Here is an 18,797-nt window from a genome sequence, read left to right as displayed (position 1 = left end):
AGATACCGCCTCACTGCCCTCCAAAATTATTGTATCAGCCACACTCTCACTCACAGTGAAACTATTATTGGATTGTTATCACGCACCTTAGAGTTTCACATTAGAGGTGGACAGTAGGTATTTAGGTTTTAGAAAAAACAAAAAAAATAAATAAGAGTAGAAGCTCAAGTCTAAGATTTCCACACAGTATCAGGCATAGGGATCTGTACCCGCTAGAAAAACTTAACTTCTGCTCTATGTGGAACAGCAAAAGACAACATGTCCTACAGTAGGTCTGAAGGCAGAATAGAGTACCAAATTGCAGGCTATACTAGCTGGGGTTTTTTGTTATTTGTATTTTTTAGTTTCTAATTTCTGAGAGTATTTTATATACACTGTTAGTCTTCACAACCATTTGAGATCTGGACAAACTGAGGGTCAGAAAGATCAGAGTTATTGAATAAACGACTAAATGAATGGGTAAAAAAATCACTAGCTTTAACAATTCTGGGACAATCATATTCTAATCAAGTTTATATCCACAAGCATTTATAATTCTGAACACTTACACATAATGTAAAACAGGCCAATCTTGTCAAATTGCTATTTGGAAAAAGAAAAGATTTAAGATAGAACAGTGCATTTGCAAACTTACAATTAGGTACATTCAACTTTGGTGCTCAATCAAAATATTTTTTTGAATTATGAAAAAAAATATTCAATAGGCGTGGAGTAGCCAAAAAAAAGAAAAGAATGGTATATATATCTATGGATATGATAATATATGAAAAGTGACTTAAATCTATCAGAAACTACAAAAGATATATCCGTTTTACACTTCCAATGTGCTAAAAGACACAACAAACTCAGTTATAGTTGATACAAGAAAATCCAGACCTAGGTAGGGAGCTGGCTTCTCCCTCTGCCTGCTGGTCCCCCTGCTTGTGCTCTCTGACAAATAAAGTCTTGAAAAAGAAAACACCCTACATTCTACAAACATACCAATGATATAAATGAGGTAATATGACAAAAAAGTGAAAAAATATACTTAAGATTACTTCTTTAGTATATGGAGTTCATGGCAGTTGCTACACTATCTAGCTGCATGAATAAATAATGACTATAAGGTATTAAATACTAAAATATATTATATGTTATAATCAATGTTATATATGAATTATTATTGTTATGTCAATGTTATACTAATATATAAATATAAATTTACATTTATATGCATATGAATGTGTATATAATTGTATGTTTTGTTAATACAAAATGAGGCCAAAATGTGTCAACTGACCTTTTTTTTTTTAGGATTTATTTGTCAGAGAGAGAGGGAGTGCACAAGCAGGGGGAGTGGCAGATAGAGGGAGAAGCAGGCTCCCGGCTGAGCAAGGAATCCGATACAGGGACACAGGACTCCATTCCAGGACCCCAGCATCATGACCTGACCTGAAGGCTGATGCTTAACCAACTGAGCCACCCAGGCACCCCACTGTCAGTTTATTTCTCATAGAAGCCAAAAACCCACACGAATCTCTTTCTTCCTGTACTTTTTTACTCTGCATGTTCCCTATTCTCAATGAATGTCCTCTTTTTTCTCTAACTATTCTCCTCTTCATTTTGCCTGATCTTGCACCCAAACATGGCAGGCAGAGAATCCTAGAGGCCCAAGATTCTACAGTGGCTGTTTGCAAGGGGGGTGGAGGCTACAGTAACTGCCACACTGGATACACTTAAGTGAGAAGGAAAAAGGAAAAGTATCCCGAATGCCACCAATGCCTCTTACCTACAAAAGAACAGTATGGCAGCATGCCTGTGTGGCCCCAAGGGCCAGAGGTAACAAATTATGGGCAAAATAATTGCAACCAAATGCTGGAAAAGGAAAGGTCTGCAATCAGCTGTGTCCTCCAGCTCTCTGCTGTTTGCTTCTAATGGGCAGAATTCATTTTGGGAAGTGTCAGGCACCGAAAAGAAGACCCTTGCTGCTGGAAGTTGACCGGAAGTAACATCCACAAACGTAAGAATGCAAGGTCAAGGCTTGTCCCAGAAACAATGCCTATGATGAAGGAGAGAAGAGAGATCTAAGTTCAATCTGGCCCAGGCCAGCCCAGTCCAAGAAAGCCAGAATCCAAGGAGAAGAAACTGAAAGAGGCTGCACCACATCATTCCCTACAAGGTGCACTCAACAAACTTCAGCCTATTCTTTAATCAAGTTACCAAAAGAACTTTTTAATCCCTTCATTTGCTCCTTAAAAGCTGCAGTAAGTTCACTAATCAGATCAACTAATATTATTTGAGAACACCTATAATTGTTCAACCTAGATGTGCCTTTCCTTTTTCTCTAAGGATGTTAATTAACTGTATAATTATAAATGTAGAGTACACAAAATAAAATATGATACATAGAATATAAATAACTATTTGCTGATTATATTAATGAACATCCCTAAGAAACGTTGAGATGATTTCCCGAACATAAGAGCCTGGGGAAAGTGGGGCTATCACATCTGTCTTATAGGGTTAGGTACCACTTAGGTGTTGTCTTAGCTCTCCTGCCACTCCTTCTACCCAATCCCGTCTTGCTGTTGGGAATCTGACCTCCCCATTGGCTCCCTCATACCTTTAAACTGCCTACTTTGTGACATCATTCTCCCACCAAACCTACCACCACCTGGTAGAATCTTGGGGTTTCCATGGAGTTGTCTGTAAATAAATTTGGATCATCGCAAGTGACCAGTGACCAGTGACCAGTGACCAGTGACCTTCGTACTGGACACATGCGCTCTTTGGCTTCAGCCGCTCCAACATCCTCCAGGATTGGCTCCTCATCCCATGTTTCTGCAGTGGATGTTTCTTCTTCTTCTCTGACCATGTCTGGTAAGGAAAGAAACTTTTAAAAGTTTTTCATTGGATTTTTTTTTTGTCTCTAAATTTAGTTGTAGGTTCAAAATAACATGGAATAATGGGGGAAAGAAAGTACTGAAGTAATAATCTGGAGAACTCATTTCAGTTTTGACTTTGGCATTTACTAGCTGTGTGACTTTGGACGAGTCATTGAATCACAAAATCTGTTTTTTCCTCATCTGTTATGTTAGGATGTTAGATTAGTTGTTCTCTCTGATCCCTTTCTTTTCTAATTGTGAGTCTTAAAGGGCACCCATGGAGAAAATGAAATCAGAGACTTCTTGAGAGTGTTTCGACAGAAAGAGAGGAAACCTAGGTTATGTAGAAACCTAACTATTTACTGAGAAGTTTCATCTGAAATGTTCCCTCCACTCATATTTCAACTGTAGTATTTTAAATTTAGTGCTGTTTAGAAGTTAGAGTCACATGATTTGAAGTTTTCTACCTAGCGTGGGCAAAAAGGGAAAACAGGGAAAGAGGAGGGAGAAGATGGGCTCTAGGAGGCACGTCTTCGAAGGTAAGGAAGTTCAGGATTGTTTCCCTCAGCCCAGGCCAACAGGAACCAAGGAGGAGGAGAAAATATGAGAATGAAGGGGAAGCAGGGCACCTGGGTGGCTCATTCAGTTGAGCCGTTGAGCAGTTGAGCATCTGCCTTGAGCTCAGGCCATGATCTCCTGAGATGGAGCCCTGCATCAGGCTCCCTGCGTGTTCAGCAGGAAGTCTGCTTCTTTCTCTTTCTCCCTCTCTTTCCAGAATAAAAAAAATAAATCTTAAAAAAAAAAAGAATGAAAGGGAAGAGCACAGAGGAGCTCTTAAGAAAAAAAAAAGAGGTAGTTTAGGATGGAATGTTGGAGAGAACCAAAGATTTTAAATTAAAGCAGAAAGAGCATAAACTGAAATCTGCTTTGAGCAGGGCCAAACAAAACTGACTTTAGCAAGCACTTCCACTAATAGACTAGGCAAGAAAGGATGGTCAGAATAGGGCATCACTAGGAAAAGTAGCTTACGGAAAAGTCATACTCGGTTGTCTGGGTTTTGTTCATTCCTCCCTGAACACAGATGGCACTTAACAGTTTAAAATGTAAAGCATTTTAGAAATATAATTTAGAGAGGATGCTTCCTATCAACAAGCAACTAATAAAAGTGGCTAAGGGGGCTTAAAGAAACAGAATTTTCAGTTTTATTTCATTTTGATTTTTAAGCTATGTAGATGTTTTGCCTATTAAAAATCAGACTAAGTTTGTTGAAAAATTGGCATCTCCTAGATTGAATCATAAGGCTGCTTTTCATCTCTACAGTTATTTTCTTCCCAACACAGAGGGCACACATCTGTTTTTAGATCTTAGTGAGCAATCTAACAAGAAAAGAAAAAGAAAAAAAAAGTCAAGCCCCACATCTCTAATTCCACATTTATCTAAAACAGTTTTGTGGAGTTTCTGGTTTTCCTACATTAAAATTTTTTAAATTTGAGTTTAGTGACATGGCTTTGTTAGGCTTTGAGGGTGACATTTTCCTAGACGTTGAAGATGATTAAAATATATTTTTGGATGACTATAAAAACCTCCATGATGCTTTTTAAGTGTTTTTTTTTAAATTTTTTATTGACATATAAGGTATTATTAGCTCCAGTTGTACAGGTTAAGTGTTCTTTTTTGTTATATGATTATATTGAAATATATATTTCTCTTTTTATTGTTCTGATTTTATTTAATTTTTTAACTTAAATTCAGTTAGTTAACAAAGAGTATATTATTAGTTTCAGAGGTAGAGTACAGTTGAAATATATATTTGTACTAGACCTAGTACCTGTTACTTGCTGGGTAATATTCAGAAAAAAATGTGAATGAACACAATAATGGAATTCCTTTACAGTTATTATTTCCCTCTCTGCTCTGTACCAGATTTTATTGAAATATTTATAAAAATTGTGGCTACATCTACATTCACATTCATGGCATTTGCTGCTTGTGAGGCAATTTTTACTGATCTATCTACTCTGTATGCACTGGCTAGGAACTCATTCAAAACTACTTTCTATTGTGGGTTGTGTTCTGGCAAAACAGGGTAGCAATATTCACTTCCACTATATTGCATGCATGATACAGAACTTCATTTTATTAGTGAACTTATTATGCTCACTACATAGCCCAGTTTTCGGTAATATCTTTATATTTCTTCTTAGTTCTGTAATACATGTTTTTCATGATTTGTCTGTCTTTCCAGAACATATTATATCTTCCTTCACGGAAATATAAAAAGTGTAATGTACCACTTTCATTCACATTCATGCAAGAATTATTTCCATTATTATTGTTATTATTATTATAACCACTTTATAGATGAGTAATTTGAAGCTCAGAGAGAGTTTAAATAACTTTTTTCTTTCAAAAAGCACTTCCTGAGAAACATACTCTCAGGTAGTCATTTTAAGGTAGAATCAGAAACCAGGTTTTAAAGGGTAAAAATGACCCTTTTTCCTTTTAAAAAAAGATTTTATTTTCAAGTAGTCTCTATAACCACCGTGGGGATCGAACTCACAACCCTGAGATCAAGAGTCATACACCCAGGGCGCCTGGGTGGCTCAGTGGGTTAAGCCGCTGCCTTCGGCTCAGGTCATGATCTCAGGGTCCTGGGATCGAGTCCCGCATCAGGCTCTCCGCTCAGCGGGGAGCCTGCTTCCCTCTCTCTCTCTCTGCCTGCCTCTCTGTCTACTTGTGATCTCTCTGTCAAATAAATAAATAAAATCTTTAAAAAAAAAAAAATAGTCATACACCCTTCTGACTGAGCCCACCAGGCACACCAAGAATGATGCTTTATATTTACCAGCTGGACTGAGCTGTACGTGAACTCTGGGTAACAGCATGAGAAATGCACAAGCCCAATGAGACACTGAAGTTACAATGGTCATAGCTGTACTGTTTCTAATGTGGGGAGAAAAGGTCTATATGTATTCATTTCTCCTGGTTTCTGGCAGTATGGGGCTCCGGGCAGAGTCCTGACAGGAAGTCAGGATCCTTAGGCTCTGTAACCTGGTAATGAGACCTAAAGTCGGGGGAAACCTCAAATAAGTTGAAGTGACCTCTCTGAGCCTCAGTTTTGTCCCTCAGAGAAAGAGAACATGAGACCAGAGGCTCTCCGAGCTGTTGGGAGTGCTGAAACGCTTCATTCTGGGAAGTGGGATGGGAGTGGCTGCGGGGGCAGCCCCCCACCCCCACCCCCGGCAAAGGGGGCAGGGAGAAGGCTGCTTTTTGCCTGCAGAACCATGCGTGAAGCACACTGCCTGGGTCTGCTGCACACGGGGGCCCTGGCTGGGAACCCGAGCGGTGACTAGACGAGAGAACAGAACCACCAGCCTCCACAGTTTGCCTTTTGGTATTTCAGCAAGGGTTGGTATCAGAGGCTTCCTGGTAGCAACAACTTTAAGATAATGCTGTTCCTCAAGCATAGAATTGATCCATCCCCCTGATTTTTCATCACCCTCTTGTTTCCTACAGAAAACTTCCCAAATCCATCTTTACTGGGACCTCCAAACTCTCTGCAGCTCTCCCTCCCCGTGGTAACCAATGCAGCTTCCCTGACAGGAAACGTCTGCAACTTCTCCCGGGTCTCTGCTCCTGCGGTCAGTTCGGCCTGGCTGCTGCCATCAGTTTCTGGCGCCTCCTTCCAGCCACTCATGGGGAGTGCCTACCTTTACCAACATTCCAGCACAACTATGTTGTCTGGGGTTACTGGCCAGAGCCAGCTTTCCACGGCAGCTGCTTCCTATCCCGGGGTTTTCGAGTGGGATGTCACGGGGAGTACCGAAAAGAAGTCCTCTTCACTTGGAGACTTCACTGTCACTGTCATTGACCAGGATGCAGCTGTGTCTTCCCTGTCTCTGGCAGCCCCGTATGATAAAACTTCAGAGGCCAGTAGCATGGTTTCTCTGTACCCATCGCTTTCTGCCAGCCTTGTTCAGGGAACACCATCTCAGATGCCAAATCAAGGACACGGCCTAGCACTTCCCTACCAGGAAGGAAGGCAGGTATATTACTATAATCAAGGCACACTGGGGCCTCTACTGTCTGGAGAATTTGGCCCCTGCTTGCAGTCCTATGGCTCAGTGTCCTATGTGGGGAGTAGGGCTTCTGTCCCTCAGCCGGAAATGGTAATGGTCCTCAAGGAGGTTCAGCCTGCAAGCGTCGTACCACCAGCTTCCACCTCTGGAATATACTACACTGTGTCTGCTCAGCCCATCACAGAAACAAGTTTTCAAGGTGAGTAAAGGCAGCGAGAGGGAGAGAAACAAGGTCAGCGGTCAAAAAGAGGGTGAAACCTGCAGCTGAGAGCTAGTGAGTCCACAGATTGGCAGAACTTGAGTCCCGAGACAGAAATAACCACGACCCTCACTCAGTGCTCTCCACCTTCGGGCTCTATTTCAGAAGCCTGCATGGAGGTGGGAAAGTGGCACACTGGGATGGCCGGCTAAGCTGCAGGTGCAGGAACCCCAAGAGCATAGTGAGGGCTGCCACACATGTCACCGGCCTAGCCAAATCAGCCTCCCCATACTGTCCCAAGGTAATGAGCTCCCTTCCCTGAGCTATTGCTTCAGTGTCTTCGGAAAGTGTCTCGGAACTCTTGTTGGGATGGAGCCAGTTTAACTTTTCCTTACTTCCTTAATTCACACCAGGATTTGAGACCTCACGTTCCGAAATCCTGTCCAGAGCAAGCAGGCTAAGAATTTACCCGGGCTTGTGTATTTTATTAGGAAGAGCTCCATTCCCTCTCCCAGTACACAGTGTGAAGCATTCTTATTCTCTAAGGAAAGGGGAGAGACTTGAAGTGACTCTATATGAGAAAGCTAGGCTTTGTTGAAAATTTCATAATATAAAAACCACTTTACTTCTTATTTGACTTATAACAACCCTATAAAATACAAAGAACACCAAGAATCAGTGACACCAAATGATCACCTGTAAGAACTAGAAGTCCCTTCCTGTATCTCCTAGCGCACCCTGCTGTCCTTGATTCTTAAGAAAAGCTGGTAGAACCGCCCTGCCCATTGCTGGAAGGTACATGATTCCTGTGTTAGTGTCTAGGGGGAGCATCTCACTTACCAGGGAATGACTTTTTCCTTGATTCCTTTGTAGTGATGGAGACTTCCCTGGGTATGGAGACTCCCCTGGGCTTACAACCTCCGGGTCAGACATATTGTCTGCCACAAACTCCAAAATTCCCCAAGTCCTGCAGTAGCAGAAATATCCAGATCCTTGAAAGTAAGCCACCACCTGACCTTGGAGACATCTCAATGATAGCTCCAGTCCAGAGTTCTAATAATGTCCTGGCATTGCCTCCAGCTCCAAGCCAGGAACAAACAGAGAATAAGAATTTGGATGATATTAAAATCAAGCTTTCAAAGCCTCTGGATGTCTACCAGATCCCAATAGAAAACCAAGATCCTCCCCTACTTCCTTTAGAAATTCCTGATATTCACCAGCTCCTGGCCTGCATCGATCCCCTGGGCCAGGAGGAGAAGCCTGTTTCTGAAAACACCAATCTGGGAAAAAATACTCTGGGTCTTGAAGACCAAGTGACCCTTGAAAATGGGAATGAATGTAGTAGTGGTTTTGCAGACATCACTACACTAGTGGAGGACATTCATCTTCCTCAGCTCTTTAATTCCTTGAAAGACCTTGATGAAGCCAAAGGTCCCGAGGTGATGAAAGCCAAAGATACCAGAGTCAACAAGTTGAAACAGGTGCAAGAAAAATCAAGTGTCGTAAAGGCTCCCTCTGATCACGTCAGGAAGAACAAACACAAAGCCACTGAGCCGATCAATGGCGCTCCCAAGACCAAAATCCAGGCGAAGAACCCAGAGTGCCTGTTAGGGGAAGAAGTGGTTATTTGCAATGTTGCAGATGGTGACAGGGCTCCTGCGAACAGGTCCAAGCATTCCAACAGCAAGTCTCAGAAAGCGGCATCCAGCGGGACCAGCAAAACGAAGAGCCATGGGCAGGAAAAGACCAAAAGGACCAGAGAAAACAATCCCAAGAAAGCAGAAGAGAGTAAGCAGTCTGGAAACAAAGTCAAGGCAGAAGAGAAGCCAACCATTCCCAAGGGGAAGCGGAAGAAAAATCAACCCGAGCTTAGCCAAGAGAGCTTTAAGAAGCCTCGAAGTTGCCTAGGCATGCACATGTTGGAGTCTGTGCAGGTTTTTCATGCCCTGGGAAAGAAGAGTGATAAGAAAACCGGGCTGTCTTCCTCCCGGGCCCTGGTAAGTTCCAGCAACTTGAAAAATGCCCAGCCACGCCCAGCTATCAAACCGTGGCTTGATACACCATGTGAGGGCAAAGGTCCTGAGAAAAAACAAGTCAAAGTCCAGAAACCAGACAAAGGTGCTGACAAAGAGTGTCCATCTCCATCCGAGTATGAGCTCCCACCTCCTGGGAAGGTCAAGTTGGTGCCTTTGCCTTTTCCAACCTACGAGAAGCCTCAAGCTCGACCTGTTCCTCGGAGGCCACAGTCTCTGGCCTCACATCGGTCTGCCACGGCTTACACTGCCCGGCCTGGTTCTACTAGCTCAGCTCAGCCTGTTGCAGTCAATTCATCCCGGCCGACTCCTGCCTCCTTGACAGGTCCTGCCAGACCAGCTCGGCCAATTTCAACCAATCCCACCCGCCCAGGCTTGACCAACCCAACCCGGCCTAGTGTCCCGCAGTCTGTTGCTTCGAGGCCTGCACCCTACAAAACGTCATCTTGCACTTCTCTCCAGCGGGATCCTGTCCCCACTGCTGTGACCAAGCCCCGGTCGCCACCCAAAGCTCAAAGCCAATTTCTACTCCAAGACTTCTGCTTTCAACCAATTCCATGGAGGAAACCCAATGTTCCTGAGCCGGTCATGTCAAAGCCCATCACAAAAGAGCAGAGGCCAGAGAGGGAGGCCATGAAGAGGCAGGCTCAGCAAGAGCGTGAGAATGCAGCCAAATACACCTCTTTGGGGAAAGTGCAATATTTCATCGAGAGGGAGAAGGAAATGGATATTGCTCGATACTATGGCTATGCAATATAAGAGATGCTAAGATTGTTTGTACCACTCTGGTACCCACTGTTCATTCATAGATAGATAGATAGGTATACGTTTCTCTATTTATTGGCATATATTTTAAGACTTAATAAAACATCATAAATAGAATTAGTAGATTAAAAATAAAGAAGCCTTTTCAGTTCTGAGATGCTGTTAACTGTGGTCTTTCTTTGGTGGGGCGGGGATCAAAGGCTGCATGAGAAAGAAAGAATGGGAAGCTGGATGGGAGAAAAGAGAAAAAGGTAAGAAGAAAAGAAGAAGGAACTTGGTCTAGGCCTAGGAAGGCTAAATGGGGAGAGAGATTTTATGGGTTCATAAAAAGCAGGAGTGGGGGAAATGGCAGAATCAGGGTCTGAGGTGAGGCTTAAAAGAAGACATTTTGAGTAGACTTGATGATAGATGAGTCTTGTTTGACTAGGAAAAATGTAAAGATTTTCATGGATATTGCCCTACATCCCATGTCCATCAGATAGGGATTTTTGAAAACAAGAGACTCGGGACACCCCTCCAGAAGGTTTGGGTTGCCTTATCCATTTAGGGCTATGGTTGGGTAAGGGGAGTACAAATCATAGGGGAATCTACCAGATGGATGGCAAGAGCTCACATCTATCCTGGGGGCAGCTGGTAACAGGGGCCTAGCCAAGTGACCTGCAGCAGCAGGAGGGCCCTCCAGAACCGGGTCTGGGAAAAAAATCACCGCCTCCTAAACACCTGTGCACCGCTCCAGTGAACGTGCACGACAACATGCAAGGCTAGTCCCGCTGGGCCACTTGACTAGCAAGATTCAGCAATGGGCTAAGATCACGCTGCAGGCGGAGAACAAGGCTTCCATTTGAGGCCTACAAGGCTCCAAAGCCTTCAGTATTTGCGAGCGCCGGTAGGCGGCCAACCCGGCTTTCAGAGCACAGCGTCCGGAGGTTACTGGTCATCAAACTTCTGGAGGGACCTAAATGTAACTTGAGGGGCAAGCTAGGTCGTCCTCCATCGATCCTGGCGCGTGCCGTCTTCTCTAAACATGTCCAACCGAAGCTCACGAGAAAAATCCGCTGGAGGAGTCCCTCCCCTCAAGGAAAGAACAGCGGGTGTCCAAGCGCTAGGGGTAGCGTGCCTACCAGGGCAGCACGCATGCGCCAAGCGTCTAGCTGAGCTCCTTGGGACCTGGTGGAGCATCAGGAGGGAGGGGAAGAGAGGGGAGGGAAGGGGGAGAGAGGGGAGGGGAGGAAGAGGAGGGGAGGGGAGGGGAGGGGAGTAGAGATGGAGCAGGGGAGAGGAGAGTTGGGAGAGGAGGGCAGGGGAGTAGACTGAAAGGGAATGGAGTGGGGGAGGGCGAGGACTGCCAAAAGTCACCATGGAAAAACTGGTACTTTGCCTTTTAAAAATTATTTTGTATTGAGATATAATTAGCATACCATAAAAGTCACCTTTTGAGACTGTGAATTTAGTGTCATTTAGTACTTTCACAAGCTTGTGCAACCATCATTATCTAACCCCTAACATTCTCATTACCCCAAAAAGAGCCCCCCTTAACCATTAGCAATCACTTCGCATTCCCTCCTCCCTTCAGCCCCCGACAACTAGGAAATCTGCTTTCTGTCTGTCTGGATTTGCCTTTTCTGGGCATTTCATATGTATGAAATAATAAAATACATGACCTTTGTGCCTGACCTCTCTCACTTGGCCTGTCTTCAAAGTTCATCCATGTTGTAGAGTGTCCACATCATTGCCTTTTAGGACTGTGATAATTCAGTTGCCTGGTTCTATCACATTCGTTTAATCATTCATCAGTTTGTGGGCATTTGGGTTGTTTCTGCTAGTATTTTACGTTTATTGAGAGTTTATTCAGTCCATTTGACAAATAATGAGATAGGCTTGAAGAGTGTCAAGAATTTGCTGAAGGTTAAGAGTTAGCAATTGGGGGAGCTGGGGTTTGATCTCAGGCAGTCAGACTTCAGAGCTAATCAATTCACATGATAGGACAAAGTACAGAAGGTTTTCAACAGAAATATCTAGCTGCCCATTTCCCTGCTCCCTTAGCGACATCTACTTTTGCCACACTGTGAATCCTTCCAGAGAAATTATTTGTCTCAACATGTATATATCACAGTGTTTTGACTAATTTGTCTCACCGATTTGCAATGTCACTTTTATAGCATGCTAAATTCTTACATGTGTTTGTATTACTCTTTTCAGAGTTGTCCTGGCTTTTTTTTGGCCAATCTTTTATATTTGCCATTTTTCTAGAATTCTTATCTTCTTTTTTACTTTTAAAATTTCCTACTTTTCTTGTTTATTTCACTTAAGGCATTATCCATTATGTTCAATAACTCTTGTTATTTTCAATTGAAGCCTTCATTTCAGAAATTTTTTAATTTTTAATTCTGCCCCGAGCTCTTTCACCTCACCAAATTCTGATTTATGTTGTGCTTTCATTTTTTTTGTTTTGTTATGGTAAAATACACATACACAAAATTGACCATTTAACCATTATTAAGCATAGAATTCAGCTGCAGTAATGACATCCCTGATGTGGCACGACCATCCACACCAACCACGTTTAAAATAATTATGTCCAAAAATTGAGCAGGACCCCCGGAAAGACGGAGGCAGCGGCCTAGTATTTGAATCTCCCCAACCTTCTCACGGAAATAGAACAAAATCCAAAATGCCATTTGCCACTTGCAGTGCTTTTTCTTCACCCCAAAAAGAAACTCCGGAGCTGTTGGATGTTAACTTGCCCTTCCCTCGCTCGCCCCGTATTCTTTCATCTTTTGCATTGTGTCTTCTAGCTTGTTTTGAAATTGCTGTTCCGGCTTTGATCTGTTTTGTGGGCCTGTCTTTTGGGACTTGCTTTCCACGTCTGAGGGGAAGCTCTTCTGCTCCTTATTCTCATTTTCTGATGCTGCATGTAGAGGCTGCTTTTTTAGGCAAACGGATTGGAGCGACCATGTGGCTGGATACACTCGGACCCATTGGGCACCCACCTCAAAATATCCATAGGCCCTAACTAACCAGTGGGCTACTTACAGCCAGGCACAGTTATAGCAAAAAATTCCCTACGTCCCATCCCTCCTCATCACCTTCCCGCTTTAAATACAGTTCCACCCGCGGTCTCCTCGCGAACAGCCTCCTCCTTCTGTCCCGCTGCCGCCACCTTGCGGTGGATTCAATAAACTTCTCCCTCCTTTGTTCTGCCTCCGGGTGAATTCCTTCTCTTCCCAGCCCCGAGCTTCCCTCGGATCCTCGCCCCACACCTGGGGGCCCGCCAAGCGTTCCGATGGAGACAGACACCACACTACCTTTGTATAAAACTAGGCTATGGACATTGGGGTATGTGCTATCGTGAGTGCTGTGAAGTGTGTAAACCTGGCGATTCACAGACCTGTACCCCTGGGGATAAAAATACATTATATGTTTATTAAAAAAAAAAATTGGAAGGGGAGGCGAACCATAAGAGACTATGAACTCTGGAAAACAACCTGAGGGTTTTGAAGGGTCAGGGGTGGGAGGTTGGGGGAACAGGTGGTGGGTAATGGGGAGGGCACGTTTTGCATGGAGCACTGGGTGTTGTGCAAAAACAATGAATACTGTTACGCTGAAAAAATAAATAAAATGGGAAAAAAAAAAAACTAGATCTCAATCCCTTGTTTCTTGCCCATGTTTTAAGTGAAATCGGTGTTCATGCACTTGGGAAAGGAGTGGTTGAGGACCGGTTTTCTAACTGCACTGAATTCGCTTTTCGGGTTGTCGTCGTTGTTTGTGAAATGTAGCATTCAAAAACATGGAAGCTTGCTTTCTGAGGTTTCCTGGCTCTGTTGCCTTCCCCAGACTTCTATCAAGACATTTCCCTTTGTGTCTGATGTTCTGACTTCTCTTCCGGGCCACATCCTGGAACAGTGCCCTGGCTGCTCAGTGTCCAGACAGAGGGGGCAAGAGCACCCCAGACCTTTAGACACCCTCTGGTTCACCTCGTACATAACCACTAGGTGAGTGGACAAGACCCCTCCGGGTCTCAGCTGCTGTTCTTACATTGACCCATCTACTGAGTGAACACCAGCTAGCAGTTTGAAGTCCTCCTGCCCTCCAGGCCATCAGATGGGTCCGGTCTACTCCTGCCTCCTGTACAGACACCCTGGCCAGGCAAGTCTGCGCCTGTGGGCAGTGCTCTGCTCCACTGTTCTGTGCCTGACTCAGCCCACCTATAACCAATGTGGTTGGAGCAGCCCTCTGAGTCTTACTATGATTTCAAGTCCTTTAGCGATCACCATTAGGAAAGCTTGAAAAAGTAGAGTTTTATTACTTACAAGACCTGGGAATTACTCAGCATACCTGGAGCCCCACAGTGAGGTTGCAAGTAGAGACAGCACTGGGAGAAGGGGTTCTGCTCTGGTTGGAGACAAGGGGTGGGGGCTCAAGGGTTTGAAGCGCTCACTCCTTGGTGGTGAATTTAAAACATAGGAGTGGGAAGTTATGGGAAAAGAAAAGACAAGTGGCCCGAAAGGTCAATTATTGAAATTGACCAAGATTTCTAAATCAGAGGAACTCAGTTGGGGAAAGGTGGCCTGGGTGTTTCTCCCCGGTGTGGCTAGTACTGTGTTTATTGGAGATAACTGTCTTTGAAGGGGATGCGGAAATGGATAGCTCAGCAATCAAAGCTTATGTCATGCATTTGCATTACAAAAAAGGAAAAAAACAACTGTATGGCTTACATTATACCCACCCTCTTATATTGGGGGTTTCTAATTTTATGGCAAATGCTACCCATGGGTATTTGGTTTTGGTTGATCTATTTCCCTGAGAGGATTTGGGGAAATTAAAAAACGATTCTGCTACCTCCATCCATCTGAAATTCCAGTTCAGGGATGCCTGGGTGGCTCAGTGGGTTAAGCATCTGCCTTCTGCTCAGGTCATGATCCCTGGGGGTCCTGGGATCAACTGGGACTCCAGGTTCAGCATGGAGCCTGCTTCTCCCTCTCCTTCTGCAGCTCCCCCTTCTTGTGGTTTCTCTCTCTCTCTCTGACAAATAAATAAAATCTTATAAAAATATTTTTTAAATTAAAAAAAATTAAATTCCACCCCACCATTTGACATAATTATTTTTAAACTTGGGGGGTTCTGTAATTTTCAGTTCCTGAAAGCAGAGCCCCATTTGGCCTATCCTCTTTAGGGCACTGGCTCAGATGAGGCTTTCTGAGTCTCCTCTAACATGGAGCCTCATGTCTGTATTTGCTCAGTGCATGTTTAGAATAAGTCAAAAACAATAACCTCTAAGAAGCTCATGGGTGGAGGGCATTTGACCACCATGAGAGGCAGAATGAGCCAGTGGGCAGGTAGAAGGTCTGCAGGCAGGCCTGGTCAAGAATGTGCCTCTTTTCTTCCCTTTTTTTCTTCTCTTCGTATCTACTTCTCTAAACATGGGCAACATGGAACCCACCAATCTGCCCTCCTCTCCAGCAGAATATCTGGTCCATGCAGCATGTTCTTCATCTCAGACCACAGTAATGGTCTTTTTTTTTTTTTTTCCAGAAAAAGTGTAAGAAGGATTTGCAGTTGTTTGACTCTTCTCTTTCCCAACCAACCACACCTCCAGAACATCAGCAAATTCCATCTGCCTTACCTTCAAATGGTATCTAGAACTTGTCTACTTTTGACCACTTTTCTCCCTTTCTACTCAAGTCCTAGCTCCTTCATTTCCTGCCTGGGTTATTGGCAGAGCCTCCCAACTCGGAGGCTTCCAGACTTTCTCTATTCATCGAACGCTTTGTGTCCCACCTATAGGCTCAAAGAAACAACCTCATGGTCCCATTTATCAAGTAGTTAGGTGCCAAAAATATAGTAAGTATTTATGCCTGTAGTAGGCTGGATAATGGCCATCCAAAGAGGTCAGGCCTTAATCCCTGTAATCTGTATATATTACGACTTTATTTAGGGAAAAAAAATCATTGGGTATGTGATTAATTAAGGATCTTGATATGGAGAAGTTATCCCAGGTAGCAAGGTAAGTCCTAAATGCAATCACATATGTCCTTTTATTTATTTATTAACTACTCTCTCTGCCCAGTGTGGGGCTCAGACTCACAATCCCCAGATCAAGCATCCCATGCTCCACCAACTGAGCCAGCCAGGTGCCCTTCACACGTGTCCTTATAAGATTGAGGCAGGAGGAGATTTGATGCGGCCAGCAGAGGAGAAAGCAAGGTGACAATGAAAGCAAAGCTTGGAGTGTGGCAGCCAGCAGCCCCCTGAGCTGCAAGAGGAAAGGAAGGAAATCTTCCCCCAGAGCCCCTAGAGGAGTATAGCCCTTGTTATGCCTTAATTTTGTCCCAGTGACACTGATTTCAGACTCTGGCCTCCAGAACTATGAAAAAATAAATTTCTGCTTTTTTAAAGTCATCAGATTGTGGTGAGTCATTAGAGTAGCCAGAGGAAAAATGCTCCAATCACACAATGCATTGTGCAAAAATGCGATGCTCCAAAAACTAAATAGACTTTGGAAAATAATACCTATAAATAAAAGAAAAAATATTTTTATTTCATTCTTAAATAACCACGATTACTTGCCAATGGAGAGTGTGTGAGTTGGGCACTGCACAACATCTCAAACCTTGGAGTGAAATTGGACACTGCCAGTCTCATTTCCTGCCCCATACTGATTTTCAAAGAGGACTGGCTTTTTAGTCCAGGTGCTGCCAAGAACCCAGCTTCACAAAGATACGGCAGCACTGAAAGGAAAGTAGCATGACCTAAGGTTGAAACTGTGAACCACCTGGAAGCTCACACGGTATCTGACAGATGTCAATATTGCTGTGGACCCTTCAAAAATTTAAAATATTCTGCTACACCCTGATGGATTTGTGGTGGTACCCTGGGGGCACCCTGGTATACCTTGAGAACACCATCCAAACTGGCTTCTCAGGTCCCACCCTTGCCTCTCTAAAATCTGTCCTCACTATCGCTATACTGATCCTTTCAAAACGCAAGTCAGATCCTATCTTCCTTCTGTTAAAACCCTCTCATGACTCCTTGCTTTTCTTGGAGTCAAACCCAATGTCCTTACCATGGCTTATATGGTCCAAACTATGTCAAAGGTCAGGAGCATTTTCTATAAAAAGCCAGACAATAAATATGTTTGTCTTTGTGAGCCAGATAGTCCCTGTCTCAACTCACTCAGCTCTACAGTTGTATCTGAAAGCAGCCACAGAAAATGCGTAAACAAATGGACATGTCTGTGTCTCAATAAAACTTGATTTACAAAGACAGAGTTCACACTGTAGTTTGCTGATCCCCACCTTACATGACCTACTGCTATGGTCCTTTTTGTTCATGTCTATTCCTGTCACTTTGAGTCCTCATTGTTCCTTAAGACCACAAGCAAGCTCCTGGCTTAGGGCCTTTGCAGTTGTTAGTTCTTGCCTAGAATGCTCTTCTTACCATGAAGTCTTCATGCAAATTTTTTCAATCAGGGTTTCCCTGACCACACTATTGGAAATTAAAACTGCCTCTCTATATTTCTCCTTTCCTTCAATCTGTTCCCTTTTCTCCCATAGCGCGTAGACTCTTCTAATATGCTATGTAATTTACTTGTTTAACATGATAATTGCTTATAATCCATCACTCCTTCACCCATCACTAACATGTGAGATCTTGGAGGGCACAGTTTTGGGATTTTGTCTGCTTTGTTCACTGACACATGCCCAAGGCCTTGAGCAATGTTTGGCACATGGTGAGTACACAATAAATATTAGCTGATTGAATGAATGAATGAATATTTTTCAAAGAACACAATTATAGTGGTCTGCAATTTTTTTAAAAATCTCCCATTCAAAGGTATAGTGCCCAGCTATATGGCAGTATTCTGGCAAAGAAATATGGAAACCGAATACAAAATCATAAAATCCCTCAACCTAACATGTCCAACTCAAATAGCCCTAAAATTTCTTATCTCATTTAACACTTGTTGAAATTTACAATCCTCAGAATGTCAATCTTACCTAGAACAAAAGACTTTGAGTTATTAGGAACCAAATTATAAAACTCACAACTAACTAGCAAGTAACAAAGCAATAACATATGTCTAAAATTAAATTGACCTCTTATGTATACATTTAACCATTAAATGCAACAATACACACACATTAAAAACCTTTCCAAGCATGCGGAAGAATTTTTCCAACTAGAAATTTTTCTTGGCATTGGAGTTATCAGTCTTCAAACAAACTGTAGGTGGAGCTCTAAACCTCAGAGTCATCTTGATGTTACCAATTTTACTGTGGCTGTCTTCTCAAGGAACAACATCTTCATCAGGTAATTCCAAGTTCAACTGAAAAGGAACATAATTTGCATGCATGTGCAATGTTGCATATGTTGCAATATGTCAGCATTAAAGATCTCAGTACACTTGCTGCATTTCACCCCCCTTTTTTTGAACAGCTCCTTCCACGTCTTTTTTTTTTTAAGATTTTATTTATTTATTTGACAGACAGAGATCACAAGTAGGCAGAGAGAGAGGAGGAAGCAGGCTCCCTGCTGAGCAGAGAGCCGGATGTGGGGCTCGATCCCAGGACCATGAGATCATGACCTGAGCTGAAGGCAGAGGCTTAACCCACTGAGCCACTCAGGCGCCCCTCCTTCCATGTCTTTTAAAAAGTATTTTCAAAATTCTATTTGTCATTTTATAGTCCCAATGGGTTCACAGCAAAAATTTTAACAATGTGAACAATTTGTCTTTAGTACACATTCCATTTTTGCTTTCAGAGCACTTTCATTCCCTAGCAGTGTTCAAAATAGGCTGTTGCAGTGTTTCGGGGCATGGAACTCACCTAGCATCTACCTGAGAAAGTTAATTATCTTT

The 18,797-nt window shown here is 43.2% G+C and overlaps 1 protein-coding gene across 1 annotated transcript; it reads left to right on the top strand.

The window, feature by feature from the left end:
• The first annotated feature begins 2,750 nt into the window (after window positions 1–2,750).
• Window positions 2,751–9,934, top strand: C15H2orf78 (chromosome 15 C2orf78 homolog). The gene is made up of 3 exons (XM_045978796.1): window positions 2,751–2,859; window positions 6,381–7,142; window positions 8,016–9,934. Exons 1-3 carry the CDS (start codon window positions 2,760–2,762, stop codon window positions 9,932–9,934), a joined length of 2,781 nt encoding a protein of 926 aa, XP_045834752.1. The 5' UTR covers window positions 2,751–2,759.
• Window positions 9,935–18,797: the final 8,863 nt, after the last annotated feature.

Source organism: Meles meles, chromosome 15, assembly GCF_922984935.1.
Source record: "Meles meles chromosome 15, mMelMel3.1 paternal haplotype, whole genome shotgun sequence".
Taxonomy (NCBI): domain Eukaryota; kingdom Metazoa; phylum Chordata; class Mammalia; order Carnivora; family Mustelidae; genus Meles; species Meles meles.
The sequence above is the reverse complement of the archived record's forward strand: the minus strand, read 5'-3'. Positions and strand labels throughout refer to the sequence as shown.

Coding starts and splice junctions, on each gene's coding strand:
- C15H2orf78 (XM_045978796.1), top strand. CDS start 2,760: ATGCGCTCTTTGGCTTCAGCCGCTCCAACATCCTCCAGGATTGGCTCC. Junction 2,860..6,380: donor TTCTTCTCTGACCATGTCTG/GTAAGGAAAGAA, acceptor TGTTTCCTACAG/AAAACTTCCCAAATCCATCT. Junction 7,143..8,015: donor CACAGAAACAAGTTTTCAAG/GTGAGTAAAGGC, acceptor ATTCCTTTGTAG/TGATGGAGACTTCCCTGGGT.